The following is a 22,686-nucleotide window of genomic DNA, read 5'->3' on the forward strand; positions in this document are numbered from 1 at the left end:
CAACGATAAGGGTTCAGTCTCACCTGTTTCTAGCCTGTAATTGGATGCATTATCGGTGGCAAAGAGTCAACTTTACTGTGTCATAAGAGGGGCATTCAAGGCATATTGAGGGACTACATGAGGATTTCTCTTGAATGTAAAGAAGGCTCGAAAGAACACTGAAAACAAGGGTGAAAAGTGTCTGCTTGTAACCAAGCTTGGGTATGCTCAACTCCTATATCTCAGAACTCTCTCCTCCCAAATACTCAGGCAGCTAAAGGAAAATGTCATTTAGGAAATCGATTGTCACATCAGAGTAAAGCACAAAGAACAATCCTTGCATATAAAGAAGTCCTTTAAACTGTACTCCAGAATTCAACTTCTTACTAAAGAATCCACTCAAAATATCTCATAAAGTAAAAATGAAGTGAGCATCTAGTACAGTTCTAGGTACTTTGGCGACATGACTTTCCACTTCATCCTGCCTCATCCATGAGGCATCGTACCTTCCACGACGGCAGCAAGCATCAGCTTTTGAATAGGCTTTCTACTTAAAGCTTAAAAATATATAATGGCTTTATCATTTATATTACATCTGGAAAAATTATATTTTCTTGAACTTGCTAGCCTGAGCTCTCCGCATTGTGAATTACTGAGTGCTTGGGTTAAATAAAATAAGAACTCACATGGCTAAGATCTCCAGATGGTCCTTGCTGAGGAATTCCAAGCAGATATGCTCATGGGTAGGAAATGAAAGCCTAATAACCCACACTTGGTAGTCGAGAGACCTGAGTTCTTGCCCAGGCACTGCCACTAGCTCGAAGGTATCCATTCATCTCTCCTGGTTTCAAATGGGAGGTGCCTTCTATCCCAAGTGATCTTTTGTGCTCTTTGAGTATACACATCTATCTCAACACCATTGGTGCTCTCTAACAGAGGGAATGCACTCCCATTAAATGCCTCTTGTGGAAGAAGCATGATGACTGGTAAAACTTTTCTAGATATTTCTTCTGAGGTATGGTCTTTTCTTTTCCTAGTAAGGTGCTGGAACACTGTTCTAATGTGTTCCTTCATATGACAGTCACTCTTCTGTTTAGCTAGGAATGGTATACTAGCCTAGTAGCAAGTCCACAGAAGAGATTGGATGAGAAGCTATGATGGAAATTTAGAAAGAAATTCAGACACTTGAGATTATGTGTTTGATAATATGATGGGTGAGAAATTTTCGCCTTTTGTCAAGGCTGGAGGAAAGGTGGCAATTGCTTGTGAACTCTGACCCCAACAGCCTGGCATGGGTGACAAGCTGGGTCCCTTTTGGGAAGGGGCCAACTTCACACAGTTACTAAGGGACTTTGTAACAGTCTAGCTTTTAAAAACTGATTATAGTCTGTAGGGTCAGGATTATTTCTGGGGCAGGCACAAAATAGAAAGATGCTAAAATGGAAATAAAAATATAAGTGGAACCTCTAGACAGAAAGGGAAGTTGGAAGAAAATGGAGAGGGAAGCTGCTGGGTCTGCAGCTGGAGGCTCTCTATGCATTAGCTCCTTCCAAACTCACTGGTAAGTATCAATATCCTGGAATGGTCAGAGAGGCTTACAAAAGCAGAGACTTAAAAAACAACACCAACAAAAACAACTATCTGTGGTTAGAATTAGCAGGTTGTGAAGCCAGACTTCAAATCCAGGTCTGTGTGATTTTACAGCTTTTTCACTATACAAACCACACGTAAGAACTATCTGGAGCCACGTCATTCAATGTATTGCTATCAGACCTCTGTGGCTACTGAGTATTTGAATTGTGGCCAGTCCAAACTGAGATGTGCTATAGGGGTAAACTACACATCAGATTTCAAATACCTTTCTAGTATAGAAAGTGTGGAGTAGCTCATTAATAACTTTACTATTGATTACATATCAAAATGCTAATACTGGGGATCCCTGGGTGGCTCGGCGGTTTAGTGCCTGCCTTCGGCCCATGGTGTGATCCTGGAGACCCGGGATCCAGTCCCACATCAGGCTCCCTGCAGGGAGCCTGCTTCTCCCTCTGCCTCTGTCTCTGCCTCTCTCTCTCTCTCTCTCTCTCTCTGTCTCTCATGAATAAATAAATAAAATCTTTAAAAAATTCTGTTAAAAATGCTAAAATTTTGGATATATAGAGTTAAATAAAATGTATCATTAAAAAGAATTTCTCATTTCTTTTTATATGGCTCCTAGAAAATTCCACGTTATGCATGTGGTTTGCATTATGGTTCTATGGGAGGGCTCTGCTCTAGATATTTTACCTTTATTTACAAAATCATGCCTTATCAACTACATGTCTGTATTAGCTTTGTCATCATTTAATTTTTTTTATTTATTTTTTATTTTTTATTTATTTTTCATTTTTTATTTATGATAGTCACACACAGAGAGAGAATGAGGCAGAGACACAGGCAGTGGGAGAAGCAGGCTCCATGCACTGGGAGCCCGACGTAGGATTCGATCCCGGGTCTCCAGGATCGCGCCCTGGGCCAAAGGCAGGCGCTAAACTGCTGCGCCACCCAGGGATCCCCCGCTTTGTCATCATTTAAATGCATCTTTCTTTGGCATGCCCAGAACCTGCATACTTTTTATTGAGTTAATAATTAAGATATGAGAAACAGTCTTTGTGCTTGTTTGGATTTCCAAGTTTGATAACTAACATTTCAACTGAGGCAAAACATGTAAGCTGTCATATTCAAATTGAACCTGGTGGACCACGTCAGTGTGCTTACTTTCTGCCTTCACTTACCTGTGCATCGTCCCACCAAAGTGTGATCTACTTCTCCAGGCTTAGTGCTGTCCTCATGGACCCAGTCAGCATCATCTCTGGTACCCTGAATCATCCCACAGATGTTTGCCTTCTCAAAAGCACAATGGTCCAAAAGTGTGTGAGTTGTGGCTGCAAATGATATTTTTGTCACCTGGTTAAAAATTTTAGTCATTTTATTTCAGGTTATCTAATGTCTTAAGCTAAAAAGACCGCATTGTTTACATCCAGCACATTTTCTTGACTTTCCTCAAATGCAAATCCTGTTGTCACCCTTATGTCTTAGAACGTCCAACATAGATGTAGCCCTACCCACCTCACAAGAGTCAAATGATAAATGTCATCATACTTTGCTGTAAATGTCAACCAAGAACTCCTTTAGATCAGGAAGGAGGTACCAAATAGGTCTTTGTACTTAGTAGGTCTTCTGCACATATATGTTGAACAGAATTTTAAAAATGTGTCTCTGAAGACTAATAGAGTCATCTTAGAAAACATCCCATCTCTGAGCACTAGATGACTCTAGAACAACTAAATTGGGCAAAGAAATTTTCAGGATAAAAGATAGTTTCAAGCTCATCCCTTATCTTGAGTTACATAAGGGTGCACCTTTCAAAAGGAAGCTGAAGATGTTAGACAATCACAGCTCCTTATATCATCAGTCCAACACTTTTACTTTGTAAAACACAATCACATCTTTGATTTTCATAATTATCCTATAATGAGGTGGGTGTTACAATCTTTTCTACTCTAGAGATAAACTAGCCTATGTAATTTGTCCAATTTCCTTAACTAAAACAGGAAGAAATAGTGAAGGGAAATGTATGGGAAACTGAAGGGCTGGGGGAAACTCTTTGAGGTTTTTTTTTACCTACTGTTCAGACCTATCAGTACTCACTGCAATTGTACATTCGGTTCAGCCTCTCCAAATCAGTGGCACTGAAATCCAGTCGCTGTCCAATGATGGTGTTAAACTCAGGGATCTTGGCCGTGATGGTAGGAGCACTTTCATTCTTATTAAATGAAAAAGGCTCGTAGTGCATCAAAGACTCATAGTCATAAGGTGTGTTGAGGTCTGTGATGAAGGTGTCATCATAGGTGTTAAAGTTGTGCTCGTAACCTATCAGAGAGAGAGAACCAGTTATATTATTTCCCCTCTCCTGTCCTCTTTGACTAGATACTTAAGCAGAGACCCAGAGACAAAAAAGAAAGAAAAGAAAAAGAATGAAGAGTTGATTTAAATATATATACATATTAACATAGTTTATAACTAGTATGATATATATAAAATAAACACATATTATTAATAGTAAGTAATGAATAATATATTAGTATTTTATACAGTAGTACATACACTTATAAAAGTTAAAAATATATTCAAAAATAAATATAAAAAGGAATGCTATAATTAATATATAAATTTTACATACAAATTATTAAATATATGTATATATTTAAGTCAAATGTTCATTTTACAAATAAAGGAATAAATAAATATGTGTGTATGTGTACATGTAAAGTTTTAAGGAAGAGAAGATATAATATCAAAGTGGAGGCAGGCGTTCCAAATGGCTGGAAAAGGAATTTTTGAATTCAGGAGAATATTCAGGATTGGTACATCTTGCTAATAGGCAAGTACCTCATCCACCAAAAGCTGTACCTGGCCAGCTCTTTCATGGGTTAGAGAAAGGAAGACCAAGGGGCAGAGGGAAAAGTCAGCAACTGCCAAGAAAGGGGTATCCTGTCAGTTAAGGTTCACATCCTTTTCCAGAAATAGCCTCATGGAGAGAAAAATAAAATAGGAAGAAGAACATTGACTTTCCTTTCAAAATAGAAGAGGAAAAGATCTTTATGAGATTAGTGCAAGTAAGATAATATATGTTGCAATGTGGAATGCTGAAATGAGAAACCGAACAGATGTTCTTTTAATCCACTAGCCATCAGGAATTTACTGTTTCAGTTGCAATAATGAGAAGTTCACAGATTTTCAATTTCCTTCTTAGGGAGTGACAGGAAAACTTAATGAGAATGCTCATGACTCCCTCATCATGACTTCCCATCTTCATGTTTTCCTTTTCTAGCTTCCCATCTAGTCATTTTTAACAATTAGAAGAAAATGTAACCACCTTGCAAAGACATCAATGCAGGTGCATTTAGGAGTGAAGAAGACCCATGCAACATGGGCCTACCGGGCAGTGGTCCAGCAGGTGCTGGAGGGAGTTTCCAAATGCTTTTGGAAAAGCCAATGAACACAACTGATCAAAACTTTGTTTTAACTGTAAAATGAGAATACCAGTGTTTCATCCTCCCAACTCATGGGATTTCATGGAGACTTAACTTGAAAGGGATCAAAACATTTTCAAAGGTGGCCCAGGACTGTAAGAAATAAATGACTCAAACAGGGAAGTGGAAAGTAATTCCTTCCAGAGCATTTGGCCCCAGGTTGTCCTATCTTATGGGATAGAACTGTAAAGAATATCCGGCTGGTGTGAGGACTGGGGCTTGGTCTGGGCTCTCCTGGTTACTCCTTGTGAAATCTTAACAGAACATTCAAAAAAAAAAAAAAACAGAACATTCAAATTCACTGGATAGGTTTTCCTTGACTGTCACTAAAATTAACAAGTTAGAATAGATAGATCACTTTATTCTTTATCATTCAAGAATTCTGTTTTGAATAATTTTTTAAAAATTGTATTCAACACATTCTTGCTGGGCCTACTCTCTACGTACTGGGAGTTGTGCTAAGTAGTGGTGGCCCCTGGCAGTGGTTAGGACAGGCAAGGTCCTGCCTTCAGGGAACTTAAAGCTGAGCGCCTAGAAGAGGAAGTGATACTGTAAACCAGAGGCCACTCAGCAAATCTTTTGTAAATGGTCAGATAGAAAATATTTTTGACTTTGCAAGATATATGGTCTTTGACACAACTGCTCAACTCTGTCATTGTAGCACAAAAGCAACCATAGAAAATATGTAAATAAATGGGCATGGCTGTGAATATGGCCCACAGGCTGTAGTCTGTGGGCTCCTGCTAGACCTTAGAAATTGAAGTCTTTCCTTGGTTTAAGAGAACAGATTCAGAAAACACAATTCTGGCTTAAGAGATGGGAGATGTATTTGAGGACAGAACTACATTGCCAGCGCAGTATTGCCTTAGGTCGAAGGGTAAGATTGTCATCAACTGAAGACAAGATGCAAAGAAAGTTATAAATTACCTGAGCAAGAATACTGCCCTTGCTTACCATCTTATTGATCTGACATGTCATTTGAGAACAGTTCAGGACATTTAGGTAAATGGAATTATACCTGATGAAAATATAGATAGGAATAAGCAACACATGTTGGGTAAATCATGTTCAACTAAGAACTGAGCAAGTCTGAAAATTACACTGGCAAATGTGTTGGCTCCTTCTGAGAAAGGGACCTTCATTTGGCTGAAAATCATTTTAAAAGCACTAATCATTGTGTTCTTTATACTTAAAAACGTGAATGTTTTCTACATCCTTATTTGACATTCAACAGAACCAAGTTTATGTATAGGAAAGTAGGAAATCCAAGTCTCTAGGCATGTACAGACAGTCAAATAGTGCCCCGAGTCTTGCAAGTGGAGATTAGATCCTTTGACCAGTGACCCTACTCTCTTTCCCCTCCTATAGAGACCCGGTTATAACACTATTACATCCAGGAGACAAATACAATAAATTTGATCTGTTATTTCAGGTCTAGGGGAATACCCACAATACTTTTCTAGATTGGACTGGGAGGCAAAGAAGAATATTACTTGATCTCTAGCTCAGTGGTTGGGTGGTAAGATGGATAGAAGTGTGTGTGTGTGTGTGCGTGTGTGTGTGTGTGTGTGTGTGTGTGCAGGGTCAATCCTGGCTGTATCAGGTCTTCACAAACCACACAGTTTTCCTTCTTTCCTCACCACTTCACATTCATAGACATATCAGAATATGAGGTAGTGGGAAGGACCCAGATTGAGAAACCCTTTAGGTGATTTTGATATGATTAGCCATCCCTAACCCTACCTCATGTGAGAACTGTTGATCCACCTTACTTCAAAATTAGTTAGTTTTGGCAGAAGCTCTTTGGAGCTTTGTATTTAATTTTAAAGTATGACAAGATCTTACAAGTCCCTAAATATAAAATCATTATAAATACACTGCTATATATGAACCCATATATGAAATTAGAATCTAACTAAAACAGATAATTATAAAGCAATTATTTGCTTTGTGAAAGCCACATATGGTAATAGATGAGGTATTTTAATACATTAAGGTTTTATTAATAATTTGCTGCCAAAAAGAATGTTTTTCCACTTCCTGAACTAATTCCTAAATAAAAACCAGGTGCTTTCAGAAACACAATACTGACTTTGTTCCCCAGCACATTGGGAAACTGATCAATAAAAGTGTTTTTTCTCAATTTCTCTCTCCCAAATAATTAAACAAAATCTATAAAAAGGGGCGGGGTGTCGCCTGGGTGGGTCAGTTGGTTTAAGTGTCTGCCTTCAGCTCAGGTCATGATCTCAGGATCCTGGGATCTCAGGGTCCTGGGATCAGCTGCAAGGCTTCAGGCTCCCTCTGCCCCTCCCCCTGCTCATGCTCTCTCTTAAATAAATAAATAATTTTTTTAAGTGTTTAGTATGCTCAAAAACACTCTAGTTAGTTGTCTCAAACAACTAGGAAAGGTGGCATCCAAGGAGGTCTAAAGAAGCTAAGGAACACAAAAATTGTTAGAATAACATACTTGACTAACAATAAGTGAACTGAGACTGTATTATCCTTTGCATAATGTGGCTGGAGGCAGAAGGAGAGAGGTACTTAGAAGAGAGGAAGGAGTAAGACAGGAGTAAGAAAGGCCAGTAAATTTTGGTTAACTAGAACTCAGGCTATCAGCCAGAATGAACACAATTGAAGTGACAATTTCAAATGAAAGAATTTATTTTTGTTGTTGTTTTATTTTGTTTTTAAACACCTATCATTGATTTGGTAAAGCACCAACAAAGTTCTTGAGTATATATTAGGGTCATCGGATGTTCAACTAAACTTCATGCAGACTCCTAGACCTACATGTGATCTCACATCCGGAAAAATGACTATGACATCCTCAGAGGATGTCAGTTTACTACAACAGGAAAATAGACAGCATTTTAGATAGCTTTTCAATGAAAACACTGAAACAAAGCAAAAGTTTCTGATTAAGTTTCAGTTAACATTGAGTTAGCCAACATATACAATTCCCTAAGGCCCTTATCTGGTGTCAGTTATAATCAGATGAGCACAGCCCACAGGAAAGGCCAACAAATCCTTTTCCTATCTGTGTTCCCAGCTGATGCTTCTATCTGCACACAGATGAGACTGGACATCCCAGGGTTGGTCCCAGCAAGTGATAAAGATGACAGCAAATCCCACCCAAGTACTTGGGATTCTACACACCTGGAAGAATTTCATCCCACCAGATGTTCACATAGTCATCTCGGTCAGTTCTTGACTGCTCATGGTAAAATCCCAAAGCATGGAGGATCTCATGTTCAATAATGGCCTTATAGTCACATCCTTGGCCAATGGAAAGGTTCTGTCCCACGTGTTGATCGCCAACCTCAGACCAGCATCTTTAAAGAAGAGAAGAGGGAAATTTTCTCCTAAAGAACTCTGAAGGGGCTGTAACTCACAGGGTTCCAGAACACAAATTTGAAGGAAGTTAGGTTTGATTTAAAAAAAGAAATTATCAGTAGCATCCTCATAAGCTAATAGTTCAAAATAGGGGACTGGCTAAATGAGCAACATTTCCTGGAGGAAATAATAAGCAGGCTTTGAAAGTTGTGGTGCATTATCAAAGTGACATATTCTCAGAGGCAAATCAATCCTAATAATGCACCAGGTAGAAAGAAGTAAAAGTTGGCATCCTTTCTCACCTTCACAAACCCAAAGGGCATTCCACAGAATAATACCATTGCTTTTGTACCACAGTATTAAGTTGTCTCTAGGTGGTGGCTATGGGTGATTTAAATTTTCTTCTTTATACTTAAATGAATTTTCAAACTTCCTAAATGGACAGGTATAAGTTCTTTGATCACAAACAAGAACCGCATTGAAGAAGCCAATTCATTTCTTTGGCTGTCAGTGGATCTGCAGAGTTATGAAAGCACATAGCTGGCCACCTACCATTTCTGAAGGGCTCTGGGCAAGAAGGACCCATAACTTCTCGAAAAAAAACAGTAGATTCATGATCTTCTCCCAGATTCTCTAAATTCCACATGGTGCAGCATTTTGCTCCCCTTTTTTCCCCAATTATTTTGTCTTTTCTTTTTTTTTATAAATCCAACTTTTTACCTCTCTTAGCAAATCCAAAGCCTTCCATGAATTGTTTCCTTATCTGCTTTAAGTTGTGGAAGAGGATCTATACTCTAACCAGTGCTCAACAGATTCAGAGATTTGCTCATAATTTTAAAAGAGACCAATGGACTCCAAGTTCTTTGGTGACAATCACATTGTCTTACTTTGCCATCACCTTCCTGGAGATTGTTAATACCATATACCCTCAAATGCTAATGGATTTGATTTCTACTCTGAGGTAGATCTTAATTATCTTCTAATAACATGTTAAGGTATAACTTCCATACCATGAAATTCACCAATTTTAAGAATACAATCAATGATCTTTTGTAACCTCACTGAGTTATGCAAACATGGTCATGATCTATTTGCCTCTCTGACAGTAGCATTTCATTACCAAATCAGTTGACTCCGTGAAATATCCGAAATCCAGAGGAAGCACTTACTATTTACCTTTTTTTTTTTAACATCCCTCCTCCAATGGAAATATGTAAGTTGCAAAAATGCCACAACTCTGCAGCTCTCAATCTTTTCCGTTGTCTTTCTTAAAGAACCCAGTTAACATCTTGCTTCAGGGGACCAGAACCCTGAAGGATTTGGGGCACTTTGGTGCAGCTTCTCCCCCCTGCAACTGACCTTCTTCCTCTCTTTTTCCCTTCCCCTAATTTAAATGTAACAGAGACCCCTCCTGGCCACAGGCAGTAAGAATCTCCCAGATTCAGGTTTTACAGAGAATGTCCCTCAAAGTTGACCTACCTCTTTATCAAGTACTTCAGGGATTTAGTTAAAAACTGAAAAGAAGACAGAATTTCACTAGGAAGGAAAGAACTTTTGGAAAGTGATCACATTAGCTTAGTTTTATTTTTAAGAGAGAGAGAGAGAAAAGACAGTGGTAGCTAAAAGTGGATATAAAAGTGTTAAGAAAATGAACTTTTTTTTCCCTGAAGTCTTCAATAAATAACTAAAGGCTTTGGCACTTTCTTGAAGCTAAAATGTTGCCAAGGGACAAGACGAAAAGGTCAAAAACAGAGAACCTCCAAAATCTGTGTTCTTGGCAAGGCCCAAGCTATACTTTACATGTTTTTCCTTCACATGAAAAGAAACTGGGCAAATACTATTGGTTATCTCCACTTACATGACCCACAAGAACCTCAGGACATGTTCAGAAACACATTGACTATCTTATCCCTAAAGTGGTTCTTCTGACAGTATTGCCAGGCTCGGAGGATGAAGTTACTACTCGACAGTCATTGAATCAAAAATCAAACAGACACCCTTGATTCCTCTTTCTTCTTAACCCCTCACATGAACTAAGAACTACCCCAAGATCACGACCTGAGCCAAAAGCAGATGCTCAACCACTGAGCCACCCAGGTGCCCCCTAACAACCAGCTTCTGAGAAGTCCCCTGTTTTCATAGTTCTGAAATCCAGTCCTGCTCCTTCATTTCAACTACTCTTCTTCAGTGCAGGTCCCTTTTTATTTCTGTCCTGGACAGTTGGGACATTCTTTAATTGGTCTCCTGCCACCAGTCATGCTGCCACTTCAATTCTTTATCCACTGTTGCTAGAGTAATTTTTCTAAAATGGAAACCTGAGCATATCATAAATCATGCACAGAATGGTGGATTTCCTCATATATGGTTTATCTCTGAACAGGTTCTTGTTTATGGTCCTGGCTCCATGGCCCACCACTCTGCCCCTTACATGCAAAACTTCAGACACTCAGAACTTAGTGAGTTCTCCAGGCACGCCAGATTTGTGTTTGTGTTTGCTTTTGTTCTTCTGTCTCTCTTCTCTTCCTTCTTCTTCCTTTCCCCTTTCTCTCTGGGTCTCCCTCCCTTCCCATACCCCATTTTGTCCCTCTTTCTCCTCTGTCTCTATGTCTTCTTGTGGCTCAGAGCACTCCTCATAGCATATCTAACTATTTCCTTGTTGTCTCTCCACTATCCCCAATTGCCAACTCTAAACCTTATGAGAACTAAGACTGTGTCTTATGCTTCTTTGTATCTAGAGACTAACATACTTCCCGGCACATACTAGGTGTACATAAATTTGCGTTTTAATAAAAGCCTGAGCCAAGAGAGCAACTACTCAATTAAGTAAGGTACTTAACTGGTATCTAAGTGGTCATCACAATTTTATTTTTTTTCTACTATATTTTGCATTTTTTTTTCTTAAGGGGCAAAAGCAGGTGTTAACTTCCTTCCTCATCTCTGTTATCCATCCATAATTAACAAAAACACTAGCAGAACTAGACAACCAAATCCAGGCAACACCTAGAGGCAATCTGGGAGCAGCAGGAGGAATGTCTCCAGTTGGGCCTTAAAGACACAAACATGCAATCAAGGCAGATGTTAGCTTGGCTTTCCAGCCTCATCTAGCCCAGGTTGATTGACATAAATGCCACTGAAAAAGAGAAACTTTTTCTTGATATACCATTTATTTTTCCTGGGAAATAAATAACTACAAACTACATCTAGAACTTCTCAAAGAAATCCAGCCAACAGAGTAGCATAATTTAAAGGAATACCATAAAAAGGGGTTTATAATTTATATTTTAATACAACTGAGTTTAGAAAAAGTACTGTAATTTAAATCATGACCTAAACCCAGGAAAAGAATCGAAATAAATCTCCTTAGGCCCAGAGGTGTCTAAGCAACTCCTTCTCCATCTAGGGCATTAAAAATGTTATTGAATTTTAAAATTCACTGAGAAAGATGTGATTTTGCTTTTAGTTTCTTCCTAGTTTCTTCTTTTGAAAGACATGTATCAAAAATAAAGAAAGACATGTATCAGTTTTATAAACAAAAGAATGCATGATTACATACTCTGTAAAATTTCATACTTACCCATCAAACTTTTGAAATATGATATATGAGCTCTCTCCTTCATAGGGCTTGAAATCCACACAGGACCTGAGGCGGAACATTTCAAAAGCATAAAGAATGGCTCCTTTGGCATTCAGCCCTGCAGAAACCAGTAAAAATATCAATGAGCATTACTTAGATCTTAGATAATACACATAACATAGTTTAGAGAAGATCTTGCCACCACATGAAATTCACAGAGGTCTATGGTCTACATTTTTTGGTAGTAAGTAGATTCCTTGGAAACTAAAACTACAAAACTAGTCGGGTACATAAACATTAAGTGCAAACTTTAAATGCATAATGTAAATAGACCTACATGATAAGAATATACCTGTATGTGTAGTTGGACAAAATTATAAACAAACTACCTCATTTCCTCTCTCCCCCTTTCCTCATTCAAGTGAAGATCCTGAGTACACTGCCTCAGGAGAGTCACACTGCAGAGCAGAAGACAGAAATGATTGCAACTCATTTCTGTCTTCTATGTAAATAAAGCACTTGGAGAGAAGCAATAAGAATGGTGCTAACCCCAGTCTAATAAGATACCCCCTCTTGCTGGAGGAAGAGAGCAGAGTTTAGAAAGGTTTATGGGTTCTGGAAGCATAAGAAGCACATGTGATGTTAACCTGCTTCCCTGCAAGACATGTGGAAAGATGACAAGACTAAACAGGTAGCACTGGAAACAGCCTTGGAAAATATCTTTATAACCCAAACTTGGAACAAAAGCAGCAGAAGCCTAATGAACCTGAAGAGGCCAGAACAGTAGGGGCTTATTAGTGACCTGTAGGTTAGGACCAGTGACCAATGATCAAATGTTTTTCCTTTCACCGCACATACACACACCCTGGCATTGCGTAAGACAAGCATGAGGTGGGGAGGAAAGATACTCCAGAGGAATAGAGATTATATTTTACTTAGTATGTGTGTTTTCTTTTTTCTCTCCCATCAACTCCTTGAAAGTAGAGCTCTAAGTTAAAAATTAAGCTAGGTTATATAAAGTTGTATTTGTTGTAAATTTGATTTTGTGCATTCTCTCAGAGTTTATAATTCTTAGCACTTTACAAAGTACTTACCTTATGTTTTCCTGGCCCTTATTTCATTTAATAAACTACCGAGTTGGAGATTCCACAGCTCAGATGTCATAAGATTATATTAATGTCATTAAATAAATAATCAGTGGAATAATCAATAAATTACTTGTGGAAATAACATAGATAACAACAACAAGAGTATGCACTAAACCTACTGAAAGATTTTCATGAAATTTTATCTATTCTTAGTAACATTTATAATATAAACATTTGTACCCAAGACAGCTAAGTTTCCACAAAAGTTAGGAAAATACTCCAGAGACAATGTAACTGTATTTGCAAAATACATATCTGACAAAAGACTTGTATCTAGAATATATAAAAGACTCCTACAACTCAAAGTAGAAGAGACAAATAACTAATTTTTTTAATGGGCAAACTATCTAAACAGATATTCACAAAGGAAGACATACAAATGACCAATAAGTAAACAAAAAGAAAGTAAAACAGCAATAAGTAGACTAAAACCACAATTAATTGCCATTATATGTTCACCGGCATGGCTAGAATTAAAAAGAATAACAACAATGAATTTTGGCAAGGATGTAGAGTAAATGAACATTCATTCATTGTTTGTCGAAGTCTGTAAAATGGTACAAGCACTTTAAAAGAGATCCAACACTAAACCTACATCTGTATTATAACCCAGCAATTTCACTTTAGATATTTACACAGGAGACATGAATATAAAACCATATATTCAAAACAGGCATGTACAAGAATGTTCATAGTAAGTTATTCATAAAAACTCAAGCATAGAATCAACCCAGGTGTCTATCAACAGGAGATTGGTTGAAAAAGCTGTCATATACTGTATTCATACAATGGAATGCCACTCAATAATAAAAAGGAAAAGTTATTGATGCATACAACAACATTCGTGAATCTCAAAAACATTTTACTGAGTAATTGAAAAAAGCATAAAATATGATTCTGTTTGCATGAAATTCTAGAACAGGCAAACTCATCTATGATTAACACAACAAAGGCAGCCTGGGTGGCTCAGCGGTTTAGCACCGCCTTCGGTCCAGGGCGTGATCCTGGAGACCCGGGATCGAGTCCCACGTCAGGCTCCCTGCATGGAGCCTGCTTCTCCCTCTGCCTGTGTCTTTGTTTCTTTCTCTCTCTGTGTGTGTCTCTCGTGAATAAATAAATAAAATCTTTTTAAAAAAATAAAACAACAACAAAATGTTATTTCTGAAAGGATAAGAATAACTGTGAAAGAACATGAGAGAATTTTCTGGGATAATAAAAGTGCTCCATATCTTAATAGGAGTTGCATGAATATTTTTACATTGTATAAGTGTAATGTATAAGTTACAAGATTCATAAATATTTTAAAATTCATTGAACTGTACACTTAAGACTCCATCCATTTTACTCTATGTACAGTTACAGAAAAAAGAACCATAAACAAATATTAGACTTTAGTTAAAGATACACATGCCGCAGTGTTTGGAGTAAAGCATACTGTCCCTGCAATTTACTTTGAAATGTATCAGAAATTGAATGCATCTATAGATGGATAGGAGGATGGACAGGATGGATTAATAAGATAAAGCAAATATAGCAGAATGCTGTTTGTATAATGTAGGTGATGAGTATATGAGTGTTCACTGCACAATTCTTTCAGCTTTTCATATATTTAAGATTTTTCATAACAAAATGGGGAAAAGAAAAAGACGATAATTACAACTTTAAAGAAGAATAAAAACCTATTAAATTAAATTCTATTTCCAGTAAAAAAAAAAAAAATGCCCTTCAAAATGAAGACAGTAAACATTATTTTGGAGAAAGAAGAGAATTTGTTTTTTGTTTTTTTTAACAAGAAATGTTAAAGGAAGGGGTGCCTGGGTGGCTCAGTCAGTTAAGCATTGACCTTTTGATCTAGCGTGGGTCTTGATCTCAGGGTTGAGAGTTCAAGCCCCAAATTGGGCCCCACATTGGTTATGGAGCCTACTTAAAAAAAAAAAAAAAAAGATGGTAGAGGAAGTTCTTTAGGCTGAAGAGAAAAGAAACCAGATAGGAACTCAGATCTCCAGGAGGAATGAACACCACCAGAAATTGCAAGTATAAAAGCAAATACAAAGACTACTTTTCTTCATTAATTACTCTGAGACAACTGATTAAAGGGCAAAAAATGTTAACACTGTATTATGAGGTTTATAAAAATATGTGGTTGGGCAGCCCCCGGTGGCTCAGCGGTTTAGCGCCGCCTTCAGCCCAGGGCGTGATCCTAGAGACTCGGGATCGAGTCCCGCGTCGGGCTCCCTGCATGGAGCCTGCTTCTCCCTCTGCCTGTGTCTCAGCCTCTCTCTGTGTGTGTGTCTCTCGTGAATGAATAAATAAAATCTTTAAAAAATAAATAAATAAATAAATAAATAAATAAATAAATAAATAAACAAATAAATAAAAATATGTGGTTGAAAATATATATAAGCCAACAATACATGAAAGGAAGGGGTATAAATGGAATGATACTGTTGTAAAATGCTTATATTTTATGCAAAATGCACACTGTTAAGTCTAAGTATACTGTTACATGTGAAGGCTACAAATTGTGTAATTCCTGTGACAAAGCCTCACAAAATAAGACAAAAGGGTTGAGCTAAAAAGCCACTACAAGAGCCAAATTAAATATTAAATTGTTAGATTTAACCAAAAGAAGGCAGGAAAAGAAGAATAAAATAAAAACTAGGAGACAAATAATAACCGATACTTCTAAATCAATTTATATCAATAATTACATTAAATGTAAATAGACCAAATATTCCAATTGAAATTCAGAAGTTGATATATTTGATAAAAAAAAGTGAGACTCAAATATATATTGTCTGAAGAAAAGACACTCAAAAGACATTGATAGGTTAAGGGTGAAAACCTGAAAAAGATACACAGTGAAAACAGTAAGTTTTAAAAAGCTGGTGTAGCTATATTTAAATTTTGGAATTAGATTCCAAAATAAAGAGGATTACTATAAAATTACCAAGAGAAATTTCCTCAAATGATGAGTCAATTTAGCTAGACGATATAACAATGTGCTTGCCCAAAGGAAGAGTTTCAAGAAAATGCTAAAAGAAGAGATATGCAAACACTCAATTATAGTTAAAGAGTTTAGCACCTTTCTCTCAGTAGCAGATAAAATAGTCCAAAACTCCATGCAGATAAAAATATTTGAGCAACACAACCAACCACCTTGACCTATTTGACATTGATAAAATAACACAGCCCAAATCAGCCAAATGTAAGTTCTTTTCCAGTACACATGGAACAGTCACAAAGATAGGCCACAAAATATGCCTCAGTAAATTTCAAAAAGATCAGTATGTTCTCTGACCTTAACAAAATTAAACTAGAAATCAGTAACAGAATATCTGGAAGTGCTATAGAAATTTGTAAATTTAAAAACACACTTCTAACTGATCCATGGATTTTTAAAAATTACAATTGAAATTAGAACATATCTGAACTTGAATAAAGATACAACCATATCAAAATTTGTGGAAAACACTTAAAGTAGAGCTTCAAATAAAATGTATAGCTTTAGGTGTCATATTATAGAATTATATTTCATTAGAAAAGTGAAGGTTTAAAGTCAATGATATAAATTTCAACCTTTAATATAAAAAAAGAGCAAATTAAACTGGAATTAAGTAGAAGAAAGGAAATAATAAAGATAAGCAAAAAGCAATGAAATGGAAAGCAGAGAAGGTAGAAAAAATTAAGTCAAAAGTTGCTTCTTTGAAAAGATTAATAAATCAATACACTGCTTTAAAAATAAACAAAAAAAGAAAGTCACAGACTAGGAAAAAATTTTCGAGATATCTATCTATCTCTGACAAGACTTCGTCCATAATATATGAAATTCTTCTACAGATAATGAAGAGACAAATAATATGATAAAAAAAGCATAATAAGAGTAGAACAGATCATTCATAAAAAAACATACAAAAATGGTCAATGACACATGGCAATGTGGGAAATATCATTAGTCATTAGGAAATGCAAATTAAAATCACAGTGAGATTCCATTTTGCAACCAGTAGAATGGCTGCAATTAAGAAACATTAACACCACCAATGTTATTGAAAATGTAGAGCAAGTGGGACACAGCTACATTGCTAGTGAGAATGAAAAATGGTGCAGCGAGTTTTGAAAACTGCCTGGCATTTTTTACTAAAGTTAAACATATATTTGTCATATGATCAAGCAATTCTATTTCTAGAAATTTGCTCAAGACAAAATATATATATAAACATATATATTTATTTATCCATGCAGACTTGTACAAGAATGATCATACCATCTTTCTTCGTAAGAGCTCAAACTTGACACAACTTAATGTCCATCAATTGAAAAATGGATAAACAATTGCCATATTAATGGGGCACCTGGGTGGCTTAGTGGTTGAGTGCCTTTGGCTCAGGTCGTGATCCCGGGATCCTGGGATCGAGTCCTGCATCAGGCTCCCTGCAGGAAGCCTGCTTCTCTCTCTGCCTATGTCACTGCCTTTCTCTCTGTGTCTCCCATGAATCAATAAATAAAATCTTTAAAAAATTGCCATATTACTGAGGAACATTACTGAGTTGTAAAAAAAAAAAAAAAATGAACTACTGGCCTGCAACAATATGGAAAAACTTCAAAACTATGTTAAGCAAAAGTAGCCAGATACAAAACAGTACATGCTAAATGATTCCATTTATCTATAAATCAGGTAAAACAATTTATAGGGAAAGGTGATTAGAATGGTAGTGTCTTGGAGAGGTGGGTAGAGATTGGCTGTACAAGCACATGGGAAATTTCTGGAGTGATGGGAGAATGGGTTACATAAGTTTATGCATTTATCAAAAGTCATTGGCTTTTACACTGATTTGTGTATTTTACTCTGTGTAAATCTAACTTTAATAAAAGAATTGTATACAAATATGAAATTCTAGGATGTTTGCTTTTTGCAATGGTATAGGCCTAGGCATCTAATTTTTTTTTTTACACTAAAAGTGATTCTCATGTGGGGTACTTAAGAGCCACTACTGCTGCTACCTTATTTCAGGCCACCTGTCTTCCATCTTACTCTCTTAATCTGTCACCAACCTGCAGCTAAAGAGACCTTGCTACTCAAGCTATGGCCAGCAGCCCAAAAGCACCAGCATCACCTGGGGGGGTGGTGCAGAATCTGAGACCCCACCCCCCGACCTACTCTGCAATTCCACAAAATCCTCAGCAGAGCCTTATGTACATAAAAGTCTGAGAGGCACTGACTTAACACCGCACAGAGGCCTGGTGAAGCTTAAATCAAATATTTGATGAAGGCACCATGTCCAGCACATATTGGTGATTCAATGAGTGTGTCTATGTATGATGGAAGGGAGGATAGTGCAGGTGCAATAGACAGGAAGAAAAATTGCAATGGGGAAAATATACCCCTCTGGAAAGCTGATGTTTCTCCAATCGCATTCCAATAAATATGAGTGCTCTGTGAATTTGAAGGTGTGCCACCAAACACTGGGAGGAATAAAACCTCAAATTTCCAAAACAATCACTGAGAACAACAGCATTTGTTTATATCTCACTCTCCTCCAGAAAAGGGATCAGCACTGATGACAGTGGTGGAAAATAGGGAAACATAAGCTCTATCTCCTGAGAGTGGGAGCAATCTAGGGTCTGTTAAGATTGAGCAAGCTTGTCCCGGCTCCCCCTCTCCTTTGATCTACCTCCATCCATGTGGTATAAGCCTTGTAAGCATTGCATCATCCTGGCTGCTCAGCTGTCAGTCACCTGCTTGGGGTCAGCCAGGGTCCACCATGGCTTCAAATATTTACTTATTTCCCCTGAGTATTATTTCCAACAGTGAGTGAACTATAACTTAACCCGCCCTTTATCCTGAGAGAGGATTGAAATTATTAATACTGAGGAACAAGGACTCTGAACATATGAAATACAGATTTTTCTCTTTCTCAAAAGTTCAGAATGTTTGTCTCATAACAAAAGGGGAAGAAATCAGTATGCTGAAAATATATTTAGATTCAGCTAAACTAGTCTTGAAAGCGAAAATTTTTTCATGGTTGTGAAGCCAAATTATATTTCTGTACTTTTATTCTTCAGGGTGCTTTTTGGTTTCATTAACATGTTAATGTGTTCTGCACTTTTACAATTATTGTTTGATACTCTGTAATTTTTAAAATTACCATTCAATGCACTGTATCTCAGACTGGTTAAGTAGCACTGGGTCAATACAATGTTATGCCTTTCATCTCACAGGATAAAGAATCATCAGGGCTTGGAAACCCTCAGATGCATTGGTGTTACTCCCAATTCGAAGCTGATGAATAGGAGGAGCAGGGTAGAGAAGAGTAAAACCCAAAGCTTCTAATTAAAACAATTAACATTACCCAGATTGTCAGCCAGAATGTAAGGAATGGGGAACTTCCACCTGGCTTCAGGATCTCTCAGGCCATTTCTGGAGTTCTGTGGAAACAAGGCAAAGAAGACTGGGAAGGTGAATTCTTGAGGCCCCCTGGCCTCCTCCTCTGCTGAACTTTCATACCACAAACAACCTATCATACGATTCAAACGAGAGTGTTTGTATTCTGATTACAAAAGCAATACTAATTCATTATAGACAATTTGGAAACTGCAGAGAAATTATTAAGAACTAAATTTAGAAGATCTTCAATTTCTAAAAACTGAGATAGCCATTTTAAACATATTGGTGCATTTCCTTCTCAGTCTTCACTTACTAGGAAAGTTGGGTGAACAAGTAATGTGATAATTACAGATTCTTTGTACCGTTTGTTAATTTTTCATCTGTCTTTGTCATCATCAGCGACAGTGGAAACTCTTGTGGGTATAGATGATAGATTAGATTCTTACATGTTCTCCACAGTGCCCAGCCCAGGGTTGGACACAGCAGAGGCTCCTAGTAATAAAAAAACAGCCAGTCCTGAGGAATGCTATTGTGTCTTTGGAAGATACTCACCTGCAGGAGGATGTCCCCTTGAAAGAGGTCCAAGCCTGCAGCTAGAGGCAGATTAAAAAGAAGAAGAAATATTTGAACGAGCATTACTGAAAGGCATCTCACATAATAAAATTAATCTTTTCCATTATAAATCTTGCATTGTTAGTCTTTTATCAAAGTCTTTGGAAGCAATTCAAAATTCCCTCTAATTGAGTAAATGTAAATAGCCCATCAATATTGTGTATTATCACATCCTTTGTCTTCATTTTGGAACAAGAAACCTTGTCCAAGAATCTTAAAAGTAAGAAATGAGTTAGAAGCGATCTTTTTGATCATTGACTCCAAACCTCTTCGGACTTCAGGGGGCACAAGGGAGCCTTGAGACAGGAAGTAATGCATTAGGTGGTCAGCAGTTGAGTGGGCTTAAGAACTCCTGACTTCCTATCCAAAGTCCTTTCTGCTATTGTTCTATCCTTCCTCGTGAACCTAGGTAAGTGACTTGGTTTTGCTCTGTCCCATGACAAAAATAAAAAGCCAAGGTCAAGATGATGCTCTTACAATAAAGATCAGGCAACTAGGTATTGATCCATTCAGTCTGTATCTGCAAATATCTGCTGTCAGGAGCTTAGCATAATAAACTTTCTCCATTATGGTATTCCTTGATTCTGGCCTCATTGTGTTTTTGCAAATAGGATTCTTAAAAGGGAAGATCCTGGTGGGAAAAATTTATGAGGATTTGAAAGAATGTCTTTTCTTTTTTTTTTTCTTTTTTTTTTAATTTTTATTCATTTATGATAGTCACAGAGAGAGAGAGAGGCAGAGACACAGGCAGAGGGAGAAGCAGGCTCCATGCACCGGGAGCCCGACGTGGGAATCGATCCCGGGTCTCCAGGATCGTGCCCTGGGCCAAAGGCAGGCGCCAAACCGCTGCGCCACCCAGGGATCCCAAGAATGTCTTTTCTTATAACAACCCTCATGTTTGACAAACAGCCCACCCTGTAAAACACAAAGTACTCCAAACAGGGTCAGTGGATTGTATTTCATTCTGAGAATAGCCCCTGATTTACAGCTGGGAAATCAAGCTAGAGAGTTATCATCATAGCCTCATACAGTCACAGAGGTCCCATTTGGCAAAGCTGATGGCTCATTCATGGTAAATGACACCACCAGGGTTTTAGGTATTAAGAGGAGTCATGGTTTCACTTGCTAATGATGAAATAAAGCACAATGATTTCTTTCCTCATGCACATATTTCTTAACCTCCATAAACCTAACTTCTGCATATGATAACAGCAAAATTAAACAAAAACAGCATCTATATCACTACCCTATGGGAAATAGGACCCAGGTTTTGAATTTACTTTTCACGAGGTGGAGTATGTGCTGGTCTATTCACACTCTGGCTTAGGCTTGTCATGAACAAACACCTGCATTTTCTGACATTGGTCTGGATTAGGGATGGAGATGACAGCTGGGCTCCTCTAGAGTGATAGGAACAAGCTCATTCAGACCCTGGCCCCTAGGTTGGTCAGCATAGATGGGGTCCTGCAGGGGTAAGAGAGTGCAGCAATGGGGGAGCCGGGAGCACTTCCCAAAGAAACAGATATCCATTAAAAATAAGGTTCAAGAGGGGCACCTGGGTGGCTCAATTGGGCATCTGACTCTGGATTTCTGCTCAGGTCATCATCTCAGGATCCTGGAATCAAGCACCCTGTCAGACTCCATGGAGCCTGCTTAAGATTCTCTCTCCCTCTCTCTCCCTTTCTCTCTCTCTCTCTCTTCCTCTGCCTGCCCCCTTCCCTGTCCTTGCCCCTTCCCTGCTCCCTCCCCCACCCATCATCTCCCTGCTTGCATCCTAGAGTACACATGCACTCTCTCTCTAAAAAATAAAAATGAAAAAAAAAATAAGCCTCAGGAGATTCATTGACCAATCTGCTCGGGCAGCATAGACTTATTAAGCACCTATTGTGTGCAAGACTTTGTTCTACATGCTAGGGACGTAGCAGAGAATAAAACAAAGCCCTCAAGTTTTAGTATATGTGCTACCAAAGCCAGCACAAAACGAAGCCCTGAAGGAGGTGACATTCTTGACTGGAGACGGAGGAAAGACAAATAAATGTTGAGTAGCAGACAGTGAAAAGAGCAATAAAAAAAATAGGGGAGAAAAGTGGTGAAGGGTGGGAGGGTTGATATTTTATAAAGGGTGGTTTAGGATGGCCTCTCTGAGGAGGTGGCATTGAAGCAGAAATCTGATGGAGTGGGAGATAAAAGAAGAGTATTGATGGCAAGAGCAAAAGCAAATAGAAATGAGGCAGGGGGCACTTGGGTGGCTCAGTCAGTTAAGCATCTGCCCTCAGTTCGAGTCATGATCTCAGGGTCCTGGGATCGAGCCCTGAGTTGGGCTCTCTGCTCAGTAAGGAGTCTGCTTCTCCCTCTCCTTCTGTGTTCTCTCTCTCCCCCCTTCTCAAATAAATAAATAAAATCTTTAAAGAGAGAGAGAGAGAGAGAAATGATACAAGAAAACCTTGATGTCTTAGAGCAACTTTCTAAATTTCAGCATGAAAATCTCTTGAGGGTTTCTCAGTCAGCAAGTCTAGGGCAGAGCCCAAGAATTTTCACTTCTGACAAGTTTTCCGGTGATACTGATGCTGCTGGTTGGGA

At 38.0% G+C, this 22,686-nt stretch overlaps 1 protein-coding gene across 1 annotated transcript in view; it reads right to left on the reverse strand.

The window, feature by feature from the left end:
• MEP1A (meprin A subunit alpha) overlaps positions 1-22,686 on the reverse strand; it is a 34,567-nt gene that overhangs the window by 9,076 nt on the left and 2,805 nt on the right. Inside the window, exons 4-9 of the mRNA XM_077903752.1 lie at positions 20,047-20,087; positions 19,460-19,535; positions 11,959-12,076; positions 8,208-8,383; positions 3,667-3,888; positions 2,751-2,900 (exon numbers count right to left, since the gene is read on the reverse strand). Coding sequence (XP_077759878.1) covers positions 2,751-2,900; positions 3,667-3,888; positions 8,208-8,383; positions 11,959-12,076; positions 19,460-19,535; positions 20,047-20,087 — 783 coding nt within the window. The remainder of the gene's footprint in view (positions 1-2,750; positions 2,901-3,666; positions 3,889-8,207; positions 8,384-11,958; positions 12,077-19,459; positions 19,536-20,046; positions 20,088-22,686) is intronic.

This window comes from Canis aureus, chromosome 7, assembly GCF_053574225.1.
Source record: "Canis aureus isolate CA01 chromosome 7, VMU_Caureus_v.1.0, whole genome shotgun sequence".
Classification (NCBI taxonomy): Eukaryota; Metazoa; Chordata; class Mammalia; order Carnivora; family Canidae; genus Canis; species Canis aureus.